Source organism: Pipistrellus kuhlii, unplaced genomic scaffold (assembly GCF_014108245.1).
Source record: "Pipistrellus kuhlii isolate mPipKuh1 unplaced genomic scaffold, mPipKuh1.p scaffold_m20_p_1, whole genome shotgun sequence".
NCBI classification, from domain to species: Eukaryota; Metazoa; Chordata; class Mammalia; order Chiroptera; family Vespertilionidae; genus Pipistrellus; species Pipistrellus kuhlii.
The window spans coordinates 132028208-132052704 of NW_023425404.1; the positions used below are offsets into that span (position 1 = coordinate 132028208).

Consider the following 24497-nt stretch of genomic DNA (forward strand, 5'->3'; position numbering starts at 1 on the left):
GTGACTGAATGAGCACTAGAAGATGTCTAGAGTGTTATATTGATGATTTTTTTTTTGGGGGGGGGGGCGGTCCTGGGAAGAAAAGAGAGATGTTTAGAAGTTTTTGGTAGGAGGATGTTGGGGGTGAAGTTCTTGATGGGAAACACAAAAGGAAATAAATATTGTCATCTTTGGTGAAAATAACAATTGTTGTATTTGGTATAATATATCCTGGTTAGGATTGGCCCAAGCTAGTAGCTGAACTGATCTGAGGGGACAGCTCACACTTCCAACAGACATTACAGGATGCTTTGAATCAGCATTAGCATGTCCACATAACAGTTGCTAGGAAGGTTATGTTATGACAGTTTTTTTATTCCTTTGCAGCAGATTTAATTCATTATTGATTTGAGATAGCTTCTGTAGCAATGTTTTTTCCACAGAGCGTTTATAAAATACATTTTCTTCATGAAGAGTCCTGGGCACAGATAGGATAATTCCAACTTCTAATGTATTTCTGGGTCTTGCACTGTGATCTTTCTTTGCAACCCCAAAATACAGGGATGTCCTTTTGTGTATCAATGACATTCCATGGCATTTAGAAAGAAATGGATTCTGGCACAATTCTGCAGAAAAGCTAGCAACAACAGACATAGTTATTATATACAGGAGTCATTGCAATGACTTTTACAACCCCAAGGTATAAATGTCCTGTTTATTCCAGCTCTTCTCCCCTATAACATATGCAAACTAGATAAACAAGCCATGTTATATGGGAAATAAACCTGCTACTAAAAATTCATTTTGTTAACCTGATTTCTACAGGTACTAACACAGGATTTAACAAACAAAGGTATAGAGGGAAAAAAGAAAAGACAGCTTTTATCTGCAACATTCTCACATCTTCCACAGAATCATTGCTGAAGGTTATTTCTTCCTTTCCCCCAAAGTCAAAAAAAACCTTGCTAAAAAAAAAGAAAAGTTATTACTAATTTTTTTTAAATTGCTAAACTGGAATTATTCCAGAATATATCAGTATGAATTATAGTTTATTGTTCAGTAAATTAAGTAAAGTAAACATTGCACAAACAGTAGTCAAACAGGGTCTTACAGAATTGACTTAATTGATAGATTTTAAAATTTATACTTATCAAATATATGTTTGAATTCATTTAAGATTAATATGTTTGTTTTCTCTTCTAAACTAAATGGTTCCCATTAAATTCAAATACCCCTTATGATAAATTAGATTCCCACATGTATTTTTATTCATTTCTGAATTCTTTTTTTCATTTATATTTGTTTTATTTTATTTCCTTTCTAGTACCCAGAAGTTTTTAAAATAATATTATACATTTGGCACTATGTTTTTACATGAATTATAGAATGTCTTTTCTCACTCCCCTGGGGAAAAATTATATATATATATATATATATATATATATATATATATATGTATATGTATATGTATATATCTATATATATATGTATACAGTGATTGAATTAAATGTATATATGTAGAGAAAATAAACTGTTTATTTTATAGTTTTCTTTTATGCTTATTAGTATTATTCATATTTTAGCTTTTCTGTTGCTATTTTTATTGAGATATTTTATTTTATTATATTTTCTAGTTTTTTAATGGATAGAAAGATTGTTGATTTTACAAGAAGTTTGGTGTAGTGATTAAGAATGCAGACATGATTTTTTTAATTTCAGCTCTGCCACACCAGCTGTGTGGTTATGTGATTGTTTTCTTTGTTGTACATAAAATAGAGATATAATATTAAATATTTAATAGAATTATACAGGATTAAATTAGTTAATATATGTAGAACAGTGCTGGCATATACTACACACTGTAAGTTTTTATTATCATTAATTATCATCATTGTCATTTGTCAGGCACATTGTTGTTCCCATTGTTTATAAGTTTTTCAGTGTTTCTAGTTATGTATCATCTGCAAATTACTGATAAGTTTTCCTCTTTTCCAATTTTATATATTTCTATTATTTAATTGCTTCACCCAATTCTTCATAAAAGTGTTAAAGAACAGTGATAATGGTGGATATCTTAATATTATGCTTAGGATGTTTGTAATGTTTTGCTATTTTTTGTGTTGGAGAAATTTTCTCATCTTATGAAAAGATCATGAATTCTGATTTCTTGAGTTTTATTAAATGTCTTTTCAATATGTTCTGATATTCAGTAGGAGTTTAAGATAAGCCATAACTTTGGACTCCTGAATTCTGTCTTATGTTTCAGCTTTGGGAACCAGCTCTAAATGTAGTCTCTCTATGCAGAGGGCATCAGTCCTCCCAGAAACTGCCAAATTTTTAGTTTAAGCCACAGTTATATTTAAGGTTTTTGCTTGCCATTGGATGGAAATAGCATGAGAGTTCATAAAATGGGCAACCCTGTGAATTTGGGAAGGAGTTAGAAAACAATTGACTAGACTTGAAGAGCATTATGTTTGTGGGAGAGGGAGATGTCCACACATTCTTCCACAGGGATTCACTGAGGCTTCCAGCCATATAATATTTGGTCATTTATTTGACATTCTCTGGTTATATAGTGAGAGAAGTGATGGGACAATTTCCCAAGTAACAAGGAAAACCTGGACACAAATGGTAGCATTTATTAGTATCACTACTAGGAAACGGGTAGGAGTAAGAGAGAAGGGTGATCCAATAAACACCCCAATTCAAGTAAAGACTCTACCTTGGAAAGTCAGGATTTTGGATGAAAATGTCAGTGAGACTATTAAAATACTGTTACCTCTTAAGTCACCAGCTGGCTGTACCCTGAATCTCTGCTACCTTGAAAGCTGATCATTAGCTGGAACCGGTTTGGCTCAATGGATAGAGCGTCGGCTTGGGGACTGAAGGGTCCCGGGTTCGATTCCGGTCAAGGGCATGTACCTTGGTTGCGGGCATATCCCCAGTAGGGGGTGTGCAAGAGGCAGCTGATCCGATGACTCTCTCTCATCGATGTTTCTGACTCTCTATCTCTCTCCCTTTCTCTCTGTATAAAAATCAATAAAATATATTTAAAAAAAAAAAAAAAAGAAAGCTGATCATTACATTCTATGTGGAATTGCAGTTCTCTCGCATTCCTGAAGGAAGTATCACAAAATCCACTTTTAGTTCAGCTGAATGGAGTTGCTGTCATGTTAAGCAGTTTAAAACTATGAAATATTCCCCAGGTACTTGCATAAGTTCTTTTCAATTTGAGATTATATAAGCATGTTATGCTTTTTGAACAACATTTTGCTAAGCTTCACAATTTGAATTGCTCTTGACTCCCTTTAATAGAAACTCTTCTGGTGATGTTAAGTATTAGGTACAGGTTTCTAACTTTTGTCCCAGGAGGTAAGCAGGAATTTTTTGCACCTGTTGCTAGTTGAAAAATCAATCAGAAATAAAGCCATAGAATTCTGTAGCTAAAGTATATATAAGATACCTACCCCTGTCCCTTCCTTTTATACATGAGATAATTGAGAGCTAGAGAGATGAAATATCTCTAAAATGTTATTATATACCAAAGGGAAAATTACTCTCCTTACAGAAATTTAGCTTATACATAATTTTTTACATCTGTGAAAAATTTAACATAAAATTCTTTATCACTGAAAAAAACTTTTATTTCCACTGTTCTTTGGGATTCATATTCATGTACATGATCTCTTTTATTTGAGGGAGAGAAATATCTCTCTAGTGTGAGAACTACATTATGCAGCTTCCAGAGCATGATGGTTTTATTTCAAACTCCATTTCAGATGCTACATTTCTATAATAGAAATAGCAGGCTCCCCCTATTTTCTCCAAAACCAAGAGGGAGAAACAAAAACACCAACATGCCACTGAAACAATTTATTGTTTTAAGTATATGGATGAATAGATCCTTGTAGATTGATAGTTTCTGTGTTTTTCACTGTTAAAATTCCTTTGAGATGATAGTTAATGTCTGTGCCATTCACAACTCTGTCTCTCTTATGTGAGCTTGAAGTATCTAGCACTAAGAAAGAAGAGTCTATGTATTATAGACTTGTGGAAAAATAAAAATTGATAGATATTTCATTTAAAAATCTCAACTTTATGTGTTTCCCACTCCTGTTAATAGTTTGCATAATTTTCTTGGCAGACTGTATAGATGCACCTGCTAAATTTAGGATTTCTTTCTGCCTTTTTTTTTTCTTTCATTTTTCTTCAAATTGCTTACTCTTTCTCACGACTTAAACTTCGATTTCTATGCTTATAATTCCAGAAATATGATCCTCCTGCCATGACTTCCCCCAAACACCAGTTTCTGTCTCTAAATGTATTCTCAACACTTCAACTTGGTAGACCTTATGCAATCTCAATTTCACATATCTAAATATGAACTTGTCTTCCCCTTATCTACTGTCTGTCACTGTTACTATCTCCTTTTTCCCCAGTCATCCATATTCAGCACATAAGAACCATCATTTATTCAACCCTACCCTTTATCTTCTATCTGTTTCCTTTTAGTGCCTTTCCTGGGTCTTTCTTCCTTTCCCCTGTCAGTGGTCCACTCCTTATTCTGTATCATGACACAAACCAAGCTGCAGTGATTCAGGAGTGGATGGGAAGACCAAAGTAAAGATGAGAATGTAGAGGATTAGTAGCAAAGGGAAACCCACCTCTTGGAGAGTAATTTTTTAATTTGCTATAGTATTTTAATTTATTTTCCACTGTGGATGGGAAAAATATTGGATATTTTGTAAGCCAAGGAAGAGTAGTGAGAAGAGAAAGACTAAAAGAAAAAAGAGGATAATGAATAGAACAAACCTCTCAATTTTCACCTAATCTAGATCTTGATAAAAATCCACATTTTTTATTTGATTTCATTTTATTGTTGATATTATAACAGATGTCCTCCAAGTTTCCCCCTTTTTTCCTCTCCTTCCAGCCCCTTCCCAACCCCAGGCCTTCACTACACTGTTGTCTGTGTCCGTTGGTTATGCTTGTATGTATATGAGTTCTTAAGTTATTCTCTTCCCATTCCCTCTATTATCCACCCTTCCCCTGCCTGAGATATGTCAGTCTGTTCCATGCCTCCATGTCTCTGATTCCTTTTTGTTCATAGTTTATTATGTTCATTAGATTCCACTTACAAGTGAGATCATGTGATATTGTCTTTCTCTGACTGGCTTATTTCACTCAACATAATACTCTCCAGGTCCATCCATGCTGTTGCAAAGGATAAGAAATTATCCTTTTTTAAAGCTACGTAGTATTCCATTGTGTTAATGTACCACACCTTTTTTATGTACTCATCTACTGATGGGCACTCCAGATTTTAGATATTGTAAATAATGCTGCTATGAACATAGGGATGTATATATTATTTCTGATTCATGTTTTGGGCTTCTTAGGATATATTCCTAGAAGTAGGATTGCTGGACCAAACGGTTGTTCCTTTTTTTTTTTTTTTTTTTTAGTAAATTTCACTCTCAATTCCATAGTGGCTGCACCAATCTGCATTCCCACCAGCAGTATACTAGGGTTTCCTTTTCTATTATTGTTGTTGTTGTTGTTATTATTATTATTATTATTATTATTGATATCATTAGTTCCTTTTTTAATTTTTTGTCTGCTTTTTTTTTCTTTATTGATTAAGGTATTACATATGTGCCCTTATCCCCTCATTACCCCCCTCCATTCCCCCTCTCATGCCCTCACCCCACTATTGTCTGTGTCCATTGGTTAGGCTTATATGCATGCATACAAGTCTTTTTGTTGATCTCTCCTCTTTACCCCCACCCTCCCCTACCTTCCCTATGAGGTTGATGGTCTACTCTAATCAATGCTTCTTTGTCTCTGGACCTGTTTTTGTTCATCAGTTTATGTTATTCATTGTATTTCATAAATGAGTGAGATCATGTAATATTTATCTTTCTCTGACTTACTTATTTCGCTTAGCATAATGCTCTTCAGTTTCATCCATGCTGTTGCAAATGGTAAGAATTCCTTCTTTTTACCACATATTTCATTGTATAGATGTACCACAGTTTTTTAATCCACTCATCTGCTGATGGGCACTTAGGCTGTTTCCAGATCTTAGCTATTATAAATTGTGCTGCTATGAACATAAGGGTGCATATATTCTTTTTGATTGGTGTTTCTAGTTTCTTGGGATATATTCCTAAAAGTGAGATCACTGGGTCAAATGGGAGTTCCATTTTTAGTTTTTGAGGAAACTCCATACTGTTCTCCACAGTGGCTGCACCGATCTGTATTCCTACCAGCAGTGCACAAGGGTTTCTTTTTCTCCAAATCGTCACCAGGATTTGTTGATGATAGCAATTCTGACAGGTGTGAGGTGATATCTCAGAGGAATATACAAAAAGGGAAGGAAGGAAGGAAGGAAGGAAGGAAGGAAGGAAGGAAGGAAGGAAGGAAGGGAGGGAGGGAGGGAGGGAGGGAGGGAGGGAGGGAGGGAGGGAGGGAGGAGGGAGGGAGGGAAAGAAGAAAGAAAAAGAAAGAAAGGAAAGGAAGGGAAGGGAAGGAAAGGAAAGGGAAGGGAAGGGAAGGGAAAGAGAGAAAGAAAGAAAGAAGAATATACCATGTTCATGGATTAAAAGAATTGATATCATTGAAATGTCTATACTACCCAAATCTAAACATTCAATGTAATTTCTATTAAAATACCAATGGCATATTTCACAGATTTAGAACACATATTGCAAAAATTGAGATAGAACCAAAAAAAGACCCCAAATAGCCACATCAATGTGAGAAAGAACAAAGTTGGAGGGATCACAATACCAGATGTGTGGTACCTTTTTTGTCCACAATTGTCAATTTGGTTTACTATCCAAGAAAACATCATTCATCTCTGATAATCTAATTTCCACTCAACCATTTATATGTAACACGAATTAGGTTATCAATGCCCAATGCATATATTAGAACTAATTTCTTTAATTAGTATATTGAGTTACAATGCAATTTCTCATATTAGCAGAGCTGTAATTAATGCAATTCATAATAACAGTCATTTATACTTAAAGTGAATGTGCTAAAAGAGCTGCTTTTCCTAAGAAACTCAAAACACCAACCAGTGTTTATAACACCCTTAAGTTTATAACAGCACAATTTACAGTAACTAAGATCTGGAAACAGCCCAGATGTCCATCGGTACATGAGGGAATAAAAAAGCATGAGTGGAATACTATGAAGCTATAAAAAAGAAGGATCTCTTACCCTTTGCAACAGCATGGACACTGACAATAGTGTGGTGAAGGCCTGGGGTGGGGGTGGGGGTGGGGGTGGGGTGGAATGAAGGAGGGATATTTGTAATACTTTCAAAAAGAAAGATTTATTTATTTTTTTAAGTATGAAAGAATCCAGTCTAAAGATTACAACAACATGGAGAAGGGCAAATCTGAGCATGCTGTGAAACGGGCTCAGAGCCCTGGTTGGCCTGTTCCTGAAGCCCAACCTACCTCTAGAATTTTGTTTCTACATCAATAAATTGCTCAAATCACTTTTTAAGATTCTTTTGTTTATTTTTATTTTTTTGTTAATCCTCACCTGAGGATATTTTTTCATTGACTTTTAGAGAGAGTGGAAGGAAAGGGGAGAGACAGAGAAAAACATTGATGTGAGACACATCAATTGGTTGCCTCTTACACATGTCCCAACTGGGGCTCAGGGATTGAGCCTGCAACTAGGATATATGCCCTTTACCAGAATTAAACTCAGTCCATGAGCTGAAACTGTAGCCACTGAGCCAAACCAGCTAGAGCCAAAATTAATAAAATAAAATAAAATAAAATAACTGCTTTTAAAGATACACAGTTCTCTCATGAGGAAAAATCTTCCTCACCTCTTTCTATCACATTTGAACCAAGAGCTTGGTAGTCAAAAAGTAATTAATGTTTTTCTACATCTGTGACTAATGAATGTGTAAACCTCAGTAAGAGCACAGTTACACTGTAGACTGGGAGATCGTTTCCTGTTCTGTATGTTATACCAGTAGTGGTTGATATCAAGAGCCTGAAAATATTTTTACTGGCTACAGTTTGTCTCTTTAATATTCTCAATATGTGTGTGATTTGTATGTTTCTTTCAGTCAAGAGAATCCATCCCATTAAATGACCTAAAGTCAGAAGTTTCTCCCCGGATTTCAGCAGAGGACCTGATTGACTTGTGTGAGCTCACAGTGACGGGCCACTTCAAAACACCCACCAAGAAGACCAAGTCCAGTAAACCGAAGCTCCTGGTGGTTGACATCCGGAATAGCGAAGAGTATCCTTTGTGCATGCGGTTTTAGAGGGTGGTCCTGCCTTATTCATATTGCATCCTTTCCATTTACAGGGCTTGTGGTAAAAACAATGAACGTATCTGGGATTCCTCTGAATTCCAATAGCTAAGTAACTCTCAAACCGGATGCCAGAGTAGACTTGCATAATGTTTCATAAGGTAATATTACATACCAGAGGCCCAAAAATGCTTTCCAAACAAAACCAGAATGTTGGGGTATTTTGTTAGTTTTTGTGTTTCTCTGGTGTGTATTGTTCTTGGGGAATTTTAATCCTTCTTGCTGTGGCTAAAATTTTAGCAAAGATGAGAAGTATTTACCTGGTCTAACTCATAGGCTAGAGAGAGTTTGCCAGACCTCATCATTAAATTTATTATAATTTTCAAAATATTGACTTATAGAGAACATGTTAAAGTATTTTTCACTGACATTAAATGTTCTATAATTTCTGATGATTTTGCTTGGCATTAAAGTATAAACAGGTATAAAATAATAACAATTCAATCTTTCTCCTTATTTTTTCATCTAGTAGATTTTCAAATTTGTTTTTGAACACAGCAACTCCCTTTTCAAATAAAGTTTTTTTGAAACTCAATATATAAAATATAAATGAAGACTTTTATAATTAATACTAGAAGTCCAGTGTACGAATTCGTCTATCAGTGGGGTCCCTCGGCCTAGTCTGTGGGATCAGGCCGAAACCGGCTCTCCAACATCCCCCAAGGGGTTCTGGATTGCAAAGGGCATGGCCAGGCTGAGGGGCCCCACCGGTACATGATCAAGGCCAGGGAGGGATGCAGGAAGTTGGCCAACCTGGGAAGGACCACAGGGCATATCTGGCCCATCTAGTTCAGTCCCGATGATCAGCCATACCCCAGCAACAAGCTAACCTACCTGCCATTTGGAGCATCTGCCCCCAGTGGTCAATGTATGTCATAGCAGGCTGTTGAACGATCTTAGCATATCATTAGCATATTGCACTTTGATTGTTTGAACAGACGACTGGACACTTAGCATATTGGGCTTTTTATTATATAGGATTCTTTATAAATTAACATTTATAGCATTTCCTAACTATAAATGAGGCTAATATGTGAGTGTTAGCAGGTTAGTGGTTTTTCTCATATTCTAAAATTGTCATGTAAATTTTCATGTGAATATTTTTAATCAATTTTAAAATGAATTCAAACTATACATTTACAGAACTTCTGAAGCAAGTCATAGAGTCTTTTATTACTGAAAATATAATCTGAGAGGCCACTAATTCAAATTATATATCCCCACCCCTTTTTGAAAAGTTACTACTTTCTATTTTCCCAAAACTGTGAGTTCCCTGAGTATGGTGAGAGTATAAATGCTCATGTATCTGATTGTTTAGGCTTCATGGATACTGGAAGTTCTTTGGCAGAGTAGGTGAGTGCACTGACTTCCAAAACAAGCATTAATTTCAATTTGACTGGTCATGGACCCCTGATCTATTCATTACTTCAAAGGCTTAAAATACTTTCAATTCTTTAGCTTATGGTTCTTTTGGTTGAAACTTTAGTTATAGCTTTTAATAAAATTATCAAAAAACATAGCATTCTAGCATATGCTTTGTTTTCATTTTAAAGACTATTACTAAAATAATTAATCCAATAAAATGGATTTCCAAGTGGCAAAATGGGAGTTGGGAAAAAACAAATTTGATGCGGTAGTCTAAGTTCAAGATAAATGAGTGTCTGAAATAGGCCAGTAAGTGGTAATGGGAATAGAGAGGCGAGAGGATGGGATTTATTAATGCAACAGGATGTTAGATATTGCCACTGGTGAGATGTCAAAAATGAAGTTTTAGGCTGATATGGGAGATGGTGATGTCATTCAAAGAAAGCAGCAATAGATTTAGAAAGGAAAAATGATGATATCTAAAGATGTAATTTTTACATCAGTTAATGCTATTTAGTTACATTATATATGAGAAAGGCATGATTTTAATTCCATATGCCTTGTACCTGTTGATATTCTAAAGGTGTAACCTTTACTTTGGGCTGGCTCTATTTAACTAATTGTAATTAGTTAACATAGCAACAAACAAGTTAAAAATGCTGGTATGCTTTGGATAGAGATATACTGAGTGGCCAGATTATTATGATCTCTGAACACATAATAATCTGACCACTCAGTGTATGTCCTATATAACAAAAGGCTAATATGCAAATTGTCCCCTCACCCAGGAGCTCAACCAGCAGGCAGGTTGGCCAATCATCCATGGCCCCGACCCCTGCCCAGGCTGGCTGGACCCTACCCATGCACAAATTCATGCACTGGGCCTCTAAATATATATATATATAAACAGCTTACTGCAATAGCATAAAGTCTCCAATTACCAGAGGAAAAATGTTTGCAGATCACAGAGTCTATCAGAGTAGTAAACAGCTCTATTTAAAAACACCTGACCAGATGACTGCTATAATAGCTAGATGTTTTTATAGCTACTGTTATTCCATAGTCACCAATTTTCTAAAATGTTGCTGAACAAGTTGTATAGAAGACATTCAAATGTGGCATTAGTTTGTAGAGCTTAGTATAGTCTAATCATTGTATTTTATCTTTATTTCTGATTTTCAAAGAAGAGAACTTGATTGGCTCAGCCTGCATCAGATAACCCTTCACCCTTTCTCTCCCTACTGTGCTGTCAGTCATGATTGTGGCAGGATCATCTGATACAAACGTGAGAGCTGAGGCTCACCCTTTCATCAGGGTCAGTAGTTGACGCCCTTTCAGCAAGAGAATGGGGGACAGGCATCAAGCATGTCTGCTGTCGTATTTGACCAAGATACGTTTGTATTGTTTTTGCTACTATAAAAACACTGCATATATATATATATATATATATATATATATATATGAAAACTTATATATATATATATATGTTTTCATTGTTGATAAGGGCTAAAGGCTTTTTTATAAATAAAATATATGGCAACTGATTCAGTTTGGTAGATGTATATACATTTGCAAATGATATTTGAGTCATTAGGTTCTTTATGTTATCAAAAATTTTCATTTTAAGGTATGTTCTTACTGAAAATAAAGGTACTATCAGACTAGTGACATGTTGAGAACAAAGTCATTACTGGTCATGAAAACTGAAGTTCAACCGAAGGACTTGTATACATGCATATAAGTACAACCATGGACACAAAACTCTGGGGAGGGTGGTTATGTATGGGGGGGGGGGGTGCGGGCGATGGTAAAATATGTACACAGACAATAATTTAATTTTTTAAAAAAAGTAAAAAAAAAAAACCTGAAGTTGAGAACATTGGATAATTGTAAATGTTTGAGAGAGTAGTACTGATGAAAACCAAGGAAGATCTGCCAATGGTCATAAATTCTTTCCTTTCTAGAAGACTCTAAACAATGAGATACTAATGTTTATTCTATCTTTCTCTTCATTTTCAGAACTCTTTATAGTCCTTATTAATGCCAAATGTTCTTCTTTAAAGGAAAAATGAGGAAGAAGCATCTGACCTAAATATTTTAAATATAAAGTATGTGGTCAGTCTACACCATCTTTTTTGGGAATAGGAGTCTCAAATTTCTTCTGCCTTCATTTAATTTCTTTACCTAAATAACTTTTATTAATTCTTCAAATTTTAATTTGGCCATCACTTACTTTCTCAGTGAAAACTTTCCCTGTTCTCTCCAAATGGACATATCCTACCAAGGCATCATATATATCTCCTTTAGACCTATTTTTATAGTTGTTTTATTTATATGAATAGTTATTAGATGGATAATAATATTTAAGAATATCTTTATAGACTCTATATAAATAATTATCTTTTTAGTTGTACTTTTTTAATTGTATTTTTTACTTACTAAGGAGGGAATATATTTTTTCTTTAAAATATTAAGGTATTTCTAAATATTTTAAGCAAATATATGCTTTTCATTCCGAAAATAAAATTTATAGTCAATGATGAAATCATCAGAACCCTGCCAAAGCACAAATATAATAGGCATCAGTCCATTTAGAGACCATAAAATTGAAGAGTGGAAATGTCAGCTAAATTTACTTGAGAAGTAAACTAACAACAGAACTGTTTCTAACCAGTGCTGTTGACCTTAACAATTCTAAATAGAGTTCCATTTAGCAATCGCTTACTCAAAGTAGATAGGCTTTTGCAGTATCAAATTATATCTGGGAATATCTGCTTGGCTATATTACTTTCAGAGCTCAGGAGTAATCATAGTAGTAGTAATGAACTTAAAGGCATGATTATTATGTGGCCCATGCGATTGCCTTGATTTGCTGCATCCTGACCACTTTCACAATGCTTCATTTAATCAGGAAATTCTTTACATCTTTGACTAGTCATCTTCCTTTCTCTTTTTCATTACATTTTCACATTTAACTTTTATTTCCCCTTGGAGGATAAAATACTCATGTAAGCATGGAAGATGTTTAGAACTGCCAAAAGTTCATAAATAAAGCCAATGAATCATCAAAATAGTAATTAGTAGCAATTTATTGTGCACACCAAAGAGTTTTCAAACCAAGAACACTCAGACAAAAACATCAAATACTGAGGTTCAGAGTCTATTGTCATAATGCAGCTTATACAGTGTGGAGGCAATAACTGTCTATTGGTCACAGTATTCAAATTTTCTTTAATGAAAGGGAATTGGAATAGTTTAACTTTGGGTTACTTCCTATCAATTTGGGGGAACAAATTGAGTTCACTTATGGTTTTCAGAGACATAGGCAAGAAGTGAACCAGGTCAAGTTAGTGTCACTTGTCTTGGAAAATAAGCTAAATTAAGTATACTTGTATGACTAAACCAAACCAGTTTTGTCCACTCAGGGAATTTTCAAGTCTGGTCTCTGTGTTTGATTTTTACGATACTGTCTTCTGGGAATCAGTTACCTGTCTCTCTCTCTCTCTCTCTCTCTCTCTCTCTCTCTCTCTCTCTCTCTCTCTCTCTCTGTCTCTCTCAAATCTGCACACAAGTGTTTTCCTTATACTTTCCTTCTCAGTTTTATTCGGGGTCACATTTCAGGCAGCATCAACATTCCATTCAGCACTGCATTCACCTCGGAAGGGGAACTTACCCAGGGCCCTCACACCTCTGTGCTCCAAAGCTTCAAAGGAAAGGTCATTGTCATCGTGGGGAATTCTGCAAAGTACACAGCAGAGGTAAGTGTACTCAGAAATGTCATATGTGCAGAATGAGTTATTTACCTGCCTAGAACAGATTGTCTAAAAGTTTATTTCTTCAAGAGTAGATCGCATATCAAGTGAACTTTGAAGATCTACCTATATTCTTACATAGAAGAGTTTGTCAGCCTTTCCCAGTAAAAGGATTCAAGCTTTCTTCCTCAGTGTGCAACATCAGGTTCAGTAGTAAGTTTAGAAAGATCCAAATGATAACCTAATAGCCTAAAGTGTTCTTCAAAGAAAAAATTACTTTTCAAAATTGCAAAGAAGTAGCCTCAATTCTTTTGAATGGAGAAAAACATAGGAGCTTGATAAGAGAGTCAAGAAAACTCTTGGTAGACTTGGTTGGATTTTCAGGTTTGTTACTATAGGCTCAAAGATATCAACTTTAGAGAGGAGTGAGTGAAACAATAAAATGACTTCCCTCTTCCCTGGCTATGTTCTAAACAAACTGAAAAACAAAGAATGTGAAGGTCAAAGATATCACCTTCATTTTTTATTAAATGTATTAGAATGACATTGGTTAATATTGGTTAATATATAATAAATTATATAGGTTTCGTGTATACAGTTCTATAATATGTCATCTGTAGTTACATTGTGGTAGTAAAGGGTAAAGGGGGTCAAATATATTGTATGATGACAGAGGAGATTTAATTTTAGGTAGTAATAAAAAATAAAAAACACCTTTATAAAAGACAAGTTGAAAAATATAGTATAATATGAGAGCCAAATGAGCCTACTCACAAAGCCTCCAGAATTAGAGAACACATCTAGATGTAGGCAACACTAAACCAGGACAGCCCTTTTTCTAAAGGGAAGGAAGAGTCTGAAAAGTCAAAGAGGTGGTTTTCTCCCTGCAGGCAGCTTATTCCCAAGAGAAAGAGAGGCAGGACTGAGCCTTCCCAGATTTACCAATCTCTCCACTTCCCAGAGCAGAGAAAATAGACAAAAAGAAAGGTTAATAATATCGATATACTTAGAAAATTTTTTTCCTCAAAGGAATTAGCAGTAGAGCTACAATTTCCCCCTCTAAATGTACATTCCTTTATGTCTGAATAAACAGAATAATCCAGAAATGTGAACACTGGAAATGTAATCAGATGAGAACTTTAATACTTTTGGACGTAGGCCATTTTTATCTCACAAGTACAGGGCTAATGGTAATATTGAGTTTTGACACTAAATGAAAGTCATCCTTCAAGTTTCATTAATGATTAGTAAAAAATCATGAATCTCTCACCCCTATTTTATATATCCAGTGTCTGACAGGGAAAAATCTAAACACACTTATTTCAGAAAAACTCCATATAATTAATGATTAATGTGCAATTTTAAGTAAACGAAAACATCTTTTAATTTAGAAATAAAGACATGGTATCTAAATTATTTTTATGTGATTTGTTAGCTAATAGTTAATTTTATTTTCCAGTGCTATTATTTACATATATCTGAATTTAAGTACTATTTTATGTATGATGACAATATAAAAGTTCTAGAGTTTGGAAGTAACACCAACAAAATGGCAGAGTAGGCAGAGCTATCCTATTTCTTTGTAGAAACATTAGCAAATAGAAACTGTACTATGTTGAATAAAAGTTGCAAAAGCTGGCCTTCTTGTCTTCTTCCTAACCTTTCAGCTTTTCACCATTGAGTATTGTTAGTTGGACTTTTTCATATATAGCTTTTATCATGTAAAAAATTTTTTTCCTCATGTTGGTTTATTGAATATTTTATCAAGAAGTGTTGTTGAATTTTTTCAAATGCCTTTTCTGCATCAACTGAGATGATTATGAGTTTTTGTTCTCTTCTTTCTATGAATGTGGTATACTATACTGATTGATTTTCATATGTTCAACTATTGCATTCCTACCATAAATTTCAGTTAGTCATGATGTATAATCCTTTTAATATTCTCCTAAATTCAGATTGCTAGTATTTTTTTTTTGAGAATTTTTGCATCAGTATTTACTGGGGGTACTTGTCTGAAGCCCTCTGGGTCTGTCTGGCTTTGGTATTAGTATTATGCTGGCCTCATAGCATGAGGAAGTCTTCCCACCTCTTATGTGTGTTGCAAGAGTTTGAAAGGATTGCTGTTAATTCAAGCCAGAGCAATTAGGCAAGAAAAAATAAATAAAAGATATCAAAGTTGGAATATCTGTTCATTTCTCAGAACTATGGTAAAAGGTAACACAAACTGGGTAGCTTAAAAAAACAGAAATTTATTCTCTCATAGTTTTGAAATCCCAGGAGAGGGCAAAAAAGGAGGACTACAAAGATCTCATTTTAGTTAGGGTCCCATGTAGATTCTTCTCTATGCCATAATTAAATCCTGTTAAAGATCACTTGTCAGTTAATATCTAATTCACATTATCCAACAGGTTAAATAAAGCAGTGAGTTATTAGATAATAAAGCATATTCAGATATTTTGTGAACAATGTTAAGTCCGCATCAAGGAAAGTCTGACAGTCTCATGCAGGTGAAGTGGAGTCCCGAGTCTAATGGTGTGCGGAAGGCGGGATCAGGTTTTGTGCCGATCCTTGCTGCTGCCTGGCCAAGTTTAACTGAACAAGGCAAACAAATATAGACCTCATCTGTTGGTAGGGTTGATGGGAGCAGGAAGACCTCTGTGTCAAAACAAGAGTAGAGCCAATTCAAGCTCTGTATCACATTTTAAATGGAAAATGTGTCAAGGACTTACTCTTGTCTCATTGAGTTTTTAAAACTCAGATGAGAAACTGCATCTTTGATTGTTAAACTAGCATTACATTCCCTGGGTATAGAGGGAACACATGCCAGCATGATATGTACAGAAAGCCCCACGAAAGATAATTCTTACAAAACTGAAATGTGCTGAATTAATCTAGCCCGTATCTAACTATGAGGAAGGCAATATTATCTTGGCTTGACAAAACACCATAATGAACCCGCCTCCTTCCTAGAAGTAAATTATAATGTTTAGCAAGAATGAGAACTTAGCACGATGGCATACGGTAACGTGGTATTGAGTTATTTTTTCTCCCCCATGGATCCATCTCCAGAGCTAGTGATAGGTCTCAGACTGGAAAATGGCCAACCACATGGACCAGCACAGAATGCAACTCCAATTGGTGTTTCTCCACCTTTATTGAGTCTTTAAGAAAAAATCATAAACATCATATTGCTGTGTTGGTCACAGAAACTCACAAGACTTTAAAAATAATTGCTCTCTATATAAGATTATATTTTTTTTGGTTATCTGACTACTAAGATGTCTTCCTTGCCTGTACTTGTCTTGTCAATCCTTTGGGAAATATTAGGCACAGCTAATTTTACCCTTAAAATGTTATATTCTTGGCATTAAATCAACACTTTTTTTGTCATCTAAAGAAATATTCATCTGACAACATAAAAGTCAATGCCAAGTAATGTCATGTGTGTTATTACTCTTTCCTTCAAAACAAAGGAAAGCAACCCTTCACCTCCACCCCCCAAAAAAAGAAAAGAACAAAACATATATTTCTGATTAACATTTGATTCCAAAACCTAGATAAAAGAAAGGTTTTGTGGAGATTCTGTGACTAAACAGTGTGAGTGGCTGGTGCTTTCTACACATGGCATGTAAGGATTAAATTTAAAATATGGCATCGTTTTCAACTGAAAATCTTCAGATTTACAATAAAGCATGCCTTTGAAGCTACTTTAAAAATAAGATAATAGTCCAGTTGTGTTTCTTTATACTCCTCTAAGGGCCAAGGTAATTTAGTTTGGATTTTAGGTTGGAAGTTGTCTATACAGCAGTAATAGGAGGCTGCCACCTTGCAGTCCCACCCCATTACTTCCCGAATCCCTTAACCAAGCTAAATCATGTTTTATGATCCCTTTTTCTCTCTCTAGCCCTGTCTGCTGTCTCTCTTTGCTCAAGCGCTTCCTCTAGCTTTTGGTCCTGAGCATCAGAGACAATCGTAATCCGGTATGTGCTCAAAGGGGACCAAGTGTCTCTGAAAACCAATCAATCGTGTGTGTTGTCTCTACAGTAAACTTCTCTGCCTCCAGACAGTATCTACCTAGTTCTTCAGATCAATGTGATATTTTGTGTGAGGACTTTTTCCTGTCAGAAAATGTATTAGGCCTCTTTATAATGGTACCTTCTGCATTTTGATAAGGAATAGGAAGTGAATCTCCTTTATGAGTTCCAGATATGCAAGGAATTCTTTCCCCGTCTTGTTAGACCTATAATCACCAGCCATGGTTAAACTTGGCTTTCTTCCTGACTTTTTCCTTGTCTTCTTGTCAGCAAACGTTTTTGTCTGTGGGTTTATGTCAGATTATAAGGAAACCTTTTACCTATTAGTGCAATTTGAGCACACTGGACATCATATGAGGCTTTATAGTACAAATTATCCTATATAACTGCATTTGTTAAGTGAGGGGGGTTAACTTTTAAAAGACCCATGGACTAAATTAAGAACTGCCCCGTAGGTCCCTATTCTCATAGTTTTCAAATATTATGTGAATAAAAGGCAAGATAGGAGTTGTTATAAAGAGGACTTTAAAACACCTAATCCTGACTTTGGTTGTCTGTTTTTTAACTTGTTTACTAAATTTATTTTGTGAACAAGAATTTTTTAAAAAGACAGAGGGAGGTCATTTCCAATTCCCTGGAAAAACTGCCAAGTCATCATGTGAATGCTGTGGTCTCTGGCACCTATATTCATGACCCATCAGAGGATGAAAGTTATGTTGTCTCATTATGTGTTATTCCACACACCCACCCTGCCCTCCACAGCCCACCATTTAATTAATTACTCCTTACCGCAGGAATGTTTGTGGCTGAATAAAAACTAACCATAGTCGCCCTCCCGCTTGACCCTACAGAGGTTGGAACTTGGCTGTGATCCATCGTAGCCGTAACTGTTTTGAATCTGAGTTTTTATTATATACCGTATTTTTCGGACCATAAGACTCACTTTTTTCCCCCCAGAAGTGGGGGGGAAAAGTCCCTGCGTCTTATGGTCCAAATATAGCCTACACATATACTTTAAAAAAAAAGTTTTTTTACTTGCCCGGCTATGTGTGGTCTCTGTGTGCTTGCCCGGCTCTAAAATGGTTCTAAATGCTGCTGTTTACTTTACAGGGTTGATTACATGTGTTTATGACTGTGATGTTGGGTTTTAATGCACATAAAATATTTAAGGACACTATTTGTTTCAGAATCTTTTTTTCTTCATTTCCCTTCTCTAAAAACTGGTGCGTCTTATGGTCCGGAGCGTCTTATGGTCTGAAAAATACGGTACATTCTTTTCAGAGCATAGTATACTGCATGGAATATAACTAGTGGCTTGGATGTAGTATGAGTTTACTGTTCTCTGTTGTCTAGTGTAAACAGAAGTTAATGAAGGATGGTTGCTGAAATTCTAGCCCCATATATCACAGATCAGAGGAAAATGTACAGAATGCTCTTTAGTTCCTGCCCCACGATGGTATCAGATGATGGAATTTTATCAGAAGAGGCTTGTTATCTACTGTGAGCCAGGGTACTTTTTTTTATTAGAACAAATTTTGTCATATCTAAAAATTTTCCTTTATCTTTTTAAATATGAACTTTAAAATTTTTCCAGGTAGCCTTTCCTGGTAGGACTGTTTGACAGCATAACATATTGATAAACACTAATCTGTAAGTCTATAGGAAGATCCCAATGCCTAGACACTAGGTCACAATCAACTATCATAAATTTTAAAATTAAATGAACTAGTATAAAGGAAAAAAATTTTAACCTAGAGTTTATCATGAGTTTTAAAAGGCCTTTGATATAATTGAAATTATATGTAAAGTGTTGTGCATATTTGCCTTTTATTGATAGAGAGGATACATCTATAGCTATCATCTGTTTACCAAAAGTATCTGTGATCTAGTAAATGGTAAGAGTCACATATCAATTACTGTTCCATTAATGGCAATTCACATAAACACTGATTTGTCCCCATTGCAGACTAATCTCCTTCTTAAGATTTAAGCTATATATTTGCAAGGTGTAAGTGGCTCTCCTATCCAAGAATTAATTGGGGGGAAAGTAGGAAACTAATTTATAGTGAGTATTTGCTCCGAGTCAAGCATTTAAACATATGATATCTAATCCAATCCACCCCAAAATGCTTTAAGTACGCCACTGAAGTGGAGTATTATTGCACATTTGACAGGTGAAGAAACTAAGGCCAAAAAGCTAATAAGTGACTTACCCACAGCTAAACAGTGACAGAACCCTGGTTCAAACCCTGTGCTAGCTACAAAGTTCCTCCACTTTCCTCCTGCCACCCAGACTGTTTGAATGAAACAGTGAATTCTCTCAGCTGCTTGACTAATGGCAACAAATTATATGAAAAGTTGTTGTTTGTCTTATCACCCTGTTAATTCGATCTGAAATTCTCTCATCCCCTGCACCCAGCTATCTTTACTCAAGTCGCCAGTATCTCCTGCCTGACTTGCTGCAGCTTCACATTGTCCCTGCCTGCAGTCCCCTTCTTTCCTCCGGCTGTACCCTACAACCAGAGTGAACCTTCTCAAAGTAAATACAATCATTGTCAAAATGCCTCTGCGACTTCCCACAGCCTCCAAAATAAAATTCAAATCCTAATCGTGGTTTCTGGGCTCTTTGTGATCCGGACTCGGCTTTGTTTTCCATCCCTCACCGCTTCCCTCACCCTCTAGATTCCAGCCATAATTAACTACTTGCAATTTAGTATATGTATGTGGGGGTTTTTTTTGCACTTCTATTTGGAGCATTCTTCCCACTTCTGTTCAACTGGGTAACTCCTGTTTGTCTTGAAAGGCTGTTTATATAGCATTTCTTCATGGAACTCTTTCTTAACTCCTCATGCCTGAAACTAAGTACCCTTCCCAAGTGCTCATAGAAAACCTTTTACTTACTCTTATAATGTCAGTAGGACTACTATCACATGTAGAGTTTCTCTGTTTGTTAGATAAAAACCCATCCTTCCTTTACCAGTAAGAACAAGAGCACTGTGTAAGGGCACAGTGCTTGGAGAGGATGGGCTACACTTCATGCTCCACTTGCCCCTTTTCAGTGTTCTCTCATGCAGACAGTCTGCACAGCCATATGGTGGTTCTGTGTAACATTTGTCAAATGGCATTGTAATTGCCTGTTCACTCATCTGCTTCTCCCACTAAACTCCAGGGTCAGGAAGGACAGGGATTATGTTATATTCATTGTTACACCCTCTCACCCCTAGCATAGGGCTTTTCAAATAGTAAGCACTCAATAAATATTGATGGTTTAATTAATGACTAAGTTCATAAATAAACACATGAAAACAGTAGTTTTCTGTCAAATATGCATTTGCAGAAATTGATAGAAAGAGGAAGACAAAAGAAAAATACACTGAAATCAGTACTATTGTAGTTTAACTCAAGGCAGCAAACACTGAGTAAACAGAAATGAGAAAGACATAGTCCCTTGCCCTCAGTAAACTTTCGATCTAATTAATAAGATAAGACATGTGTACAACTGGTTAAAACTTAAAGCAGAATGTGGCATGTGCTATATGAAATTTATAAAGTCCTAGAAAATCATTGAGAAAGGAAAAATTTCTTCCAGTTAAATGAGGGATTCCTAAAGCTTCATAAAAAAGGTGATGACAGACCTACCCTTTGAATTATGGGTAGAATTTCAGTAAGGAAAAGTGTTGGGACAAGGACCAAAGTGAAGAGGGAACATTCCAGGCAAAGGAAAGAGCACAGGCCGCAGGTAAGGCTGTTTGCAGGTGGGTGGAGAGTCAGGTGAAGGGTGGTCTTGAAAGCTGTGCTAAGGAGTTTATGGTTTTACAGTGGGAGCTATTAAAGGTTTTTAAGAAGAAACATGACAATCAGCTATATTTTAGTAAGTCATTTGAAAAATTACTTTTAAAGTGTCTTCTCTCCCTTTTACCCTTGATCCCAGTGAAATAGGAATTTTAAAACGCCAAAAACTAAAGATCAGTTTAAGAATTTCACTCAATGAAGGTTCTTTCCAATTTTATCTTTATGTTGATCTTCTGTCAGAAGCTTGCAGTTTCCCACTATCTAAATAGTTTCTAAGCTCCCAGTGCTAGCAAACTCCAGTTACTTCAGGGGAAAGACCACAGAAGGGGTTTGTTGAGACTGACAGCCAAAGCTCTGCAACTTTTTAGAGGAGATTAGGGAAATGGCCTCACTGCTGAATCACGGGATTCAAGGCATCTGATCGCATCCTGGTACTGTCCTCTCTTTCTTATTTGGCATGTATTTATATAAATGCATGTATTTATATAAGCAACTTATGGTAGGTCTGAAATAAAGAATTTCTCTGTCCTCAAAATGCAAAGAAACTTTAGATACCATTGGAAAGTTTCTTATTGAAACTTCCCCTACGAGCTCTTAGATACTACCTACCCATTGTTCTTTCTGAAGGTAAATAAGCAAGGCATTTCTTGGGAGGGACCCACAGGTCCTGACTCACTTTGCTTAAGGACAATGGCCCTAAGAAGGAAAAAAAAAAACAAAAAAAAAAACTGTATACAACAGTGACCGGGGTCTCAAGATCTCCCGAGGGTCTTTTCTCATGTAGGTAGCAAAGTGCAGGTAAACTGAAAGCATAAGAGCCATTTAAGTGGTTCAAGAGTAATTGGGGTCTAAAATGGAGTAGAAGCAGGGAATGGAAGAGACGAAATGGATCCAAGACAAATCACAGAGAGAACTGACTCAGCTGTGTGCCTGTTGAAAGTGGAGCCCAGCCAAGTGGATCAGTTAGTTGAGTGTCGTCCTGTGCACTATAAAGGTCACAGGTTTGATATTGATCAGGACACATACTTAGGCTTCAGGTTCCATTATACGGGAGGCAAGGATGGATGTTTCTCTCTCACATGGACATTCTCTCTCTCTCTCTCTCTCTCTCTCTCTCTCTCTCTCTCTCTCTCTCTCTCTCTCTCTCTCTCTCTCTCTCTTTCTTTCTCTTTCTCATCTCCTAACCACTGAGCCACAGTGGCCAGGCAATTGTTCTCTTTTGAAGCTTAAATTTGAGAAGCTTAATTAGAGGCCAAAGTCATAAATTTAAAGTCATCAATGTATAGATGGGACTTAAAGCCCATGGGACTAGATTAACAGGGGATTAATGCAGAGACAAAAAAGAAAAAGTCAGAAGACAGGCATGGGGTGGAAGTCAAGAAAATAAGGAAAACCCACCAGAGGAGACTGGAAAGACCAACTAGAAAGGCAGGAGAAGTAGGAGAGAGTGGTATACTGAAGGCTAATGAAAGAGGATTTTGAAAAGGAGGTGTATGATCAAATGTGTCAGATGATGCTGATGGGTCAAACAGATTCAAATTCACTTTTAAAAATTAGATTTGGCAATGTGACATAGAAGGGTTATTGTTGAGCTTTATATGTGTATTTGGGGGGAATGATTGGAGACAAAAGTCTGATTAGGATGGATTTGAGAAAGAATAGGCTTCTTGCAAAGAAATGAAAAGAGATAGCACAAAGCTATAGATTAAAAGAGATTTTAAGATATCGATTAATCACAGTGTGTGGAACTTTTTGGATCCTAATGCAAATAAACAGGTTGTAAATATAATTAAATGAATGAATGATACATAGATGAATAGATGATATTTGTGAAGTAATTGGAAATGTGAACACTTACTGAATATTTCATTATATTAAGTGGTTATTGTTAAGATTTTCTAGGTACTATGGATATATTTTAAAGGTCTTATTTCAAAGACACATTTATGGACTAAATGACTTACAGGATTTACATGAAAACAATAAATGTGGTTGAGAGGAGTGATGGGAGTAATAAAGGAAATTAACTGGCTATGAGTTATAATTATTGAAACCGGGTGTTAGTTACCATTCTTGTCTGGTTCTTTTTGAATATGCAGTTCAACTTTTTATTTTAATAAAATTACAATATGCACAGCACATGCAGGGCTAGCATCTGATTGTCTGGTTTATATATATATATATTTATATTTTTTCTAATAAAAAATTAAAGAGACAGAATGGGAAGAGATGAAACGGAGACAGAAACTATAGGCAACAGAAAACAGTTGAGTTAATGCACTATAATTAGTTATATATTCCCTTATATAACACAAACTATTTTTAAAATTTAAGATCTCGGGGGGGGGGGGGGGGAGGGCAATGGTATATGTACAAAGATAATAATTTAATTAAAAAAAAATTAAGATCTCTAACACTATCAAATTTCCTAATCTCAAATAATGCTTCCAAAAATAGAAGACTATAGATATACCAGAGCATGGATTCTGAATATCCCAGGCACCATGAGAATAGTTGTCCTTAAAATAAACATGGTTAAGTGTTTAGAAAACCTGGACCACATAATAGTGTTTTGTAAACTCCCAATTTTTTTCTTATCAAATTTAACCATTTTCCAGTGTATAACTTCCTGGAATTCCCTGTTGTACTCCTTGTCACAAGTGCCTGTAGGAGGATGCAAGATGATTACTCACCTTGTGTTCACCTTCTTGCTTTAGCCCTGCTGCTGGTTTAACTTCTGGGAGTGAAATAAGGAAGTAAGGCAGCCACTGTTTTATTACTATGGAAACGGCTTCACACCTTATGCCGGCAGTACTCTTTTCGGTGTTAAAGAGGTACAATGTCCCATAGGAATTGTATATATTGAAGGTGTACAGCTTTTTTTTTTTTTAATTTTTTTTATTTATTAAATTATTATCTCTGTACATATTTTAACATTGCCCTCCCATACCCTTCCTCCCCAGAGTTTTGTGTCCATTAGTTGTACTTATATGCATGTATACAAGTCCTTCGGTTGATCTCTTATCTCCTCCAGATCTCCCTACTCTCCCTGGTGTAATTTTACAGTCTGCTTGTTGCTTTACTGTCTTTATATCTATCTTTTGGTTTGTCAGTTTATAATGTTTTTTAATGTCCATAAATGAGTGAGGCCATGTGGTATTTCTCTTTTATTGACTGGCTTCTTTCACTCAGCATAATGTTCTCTAGTTCTATCCAGGTTGCTGC

At 35.7% G+C, this 24497-nt stretch overlaps 1 protein-coding gene across 3 annotated transcripts in view; it reads left to right on the forward strand.

Annotated features, from left to right (window-relative positions):
- The window catches only part of TBCK (TBC1 domain containing kinase), a 162494-nt gene that overhangs the window by 125427 nt on the left and 12570 nt on the right, over positions 1–24497 (forward strand). For all 3 annotated transcript variants that reach the window (XM_045589220.1, XM_045589218.1, XM_045589221.1), the window contains 2 exons: positions 8081–8256; positions 13293–13452. In XM_045589220.1, the coding sequence (XP_045445176.1) occupies positions 8081–8256; positions 13293–13452 (336 nt within the window). The remainder of the gene's footprint in view (positions 1–8080; positions 8257–13292; positions 13453–24497) is intronic.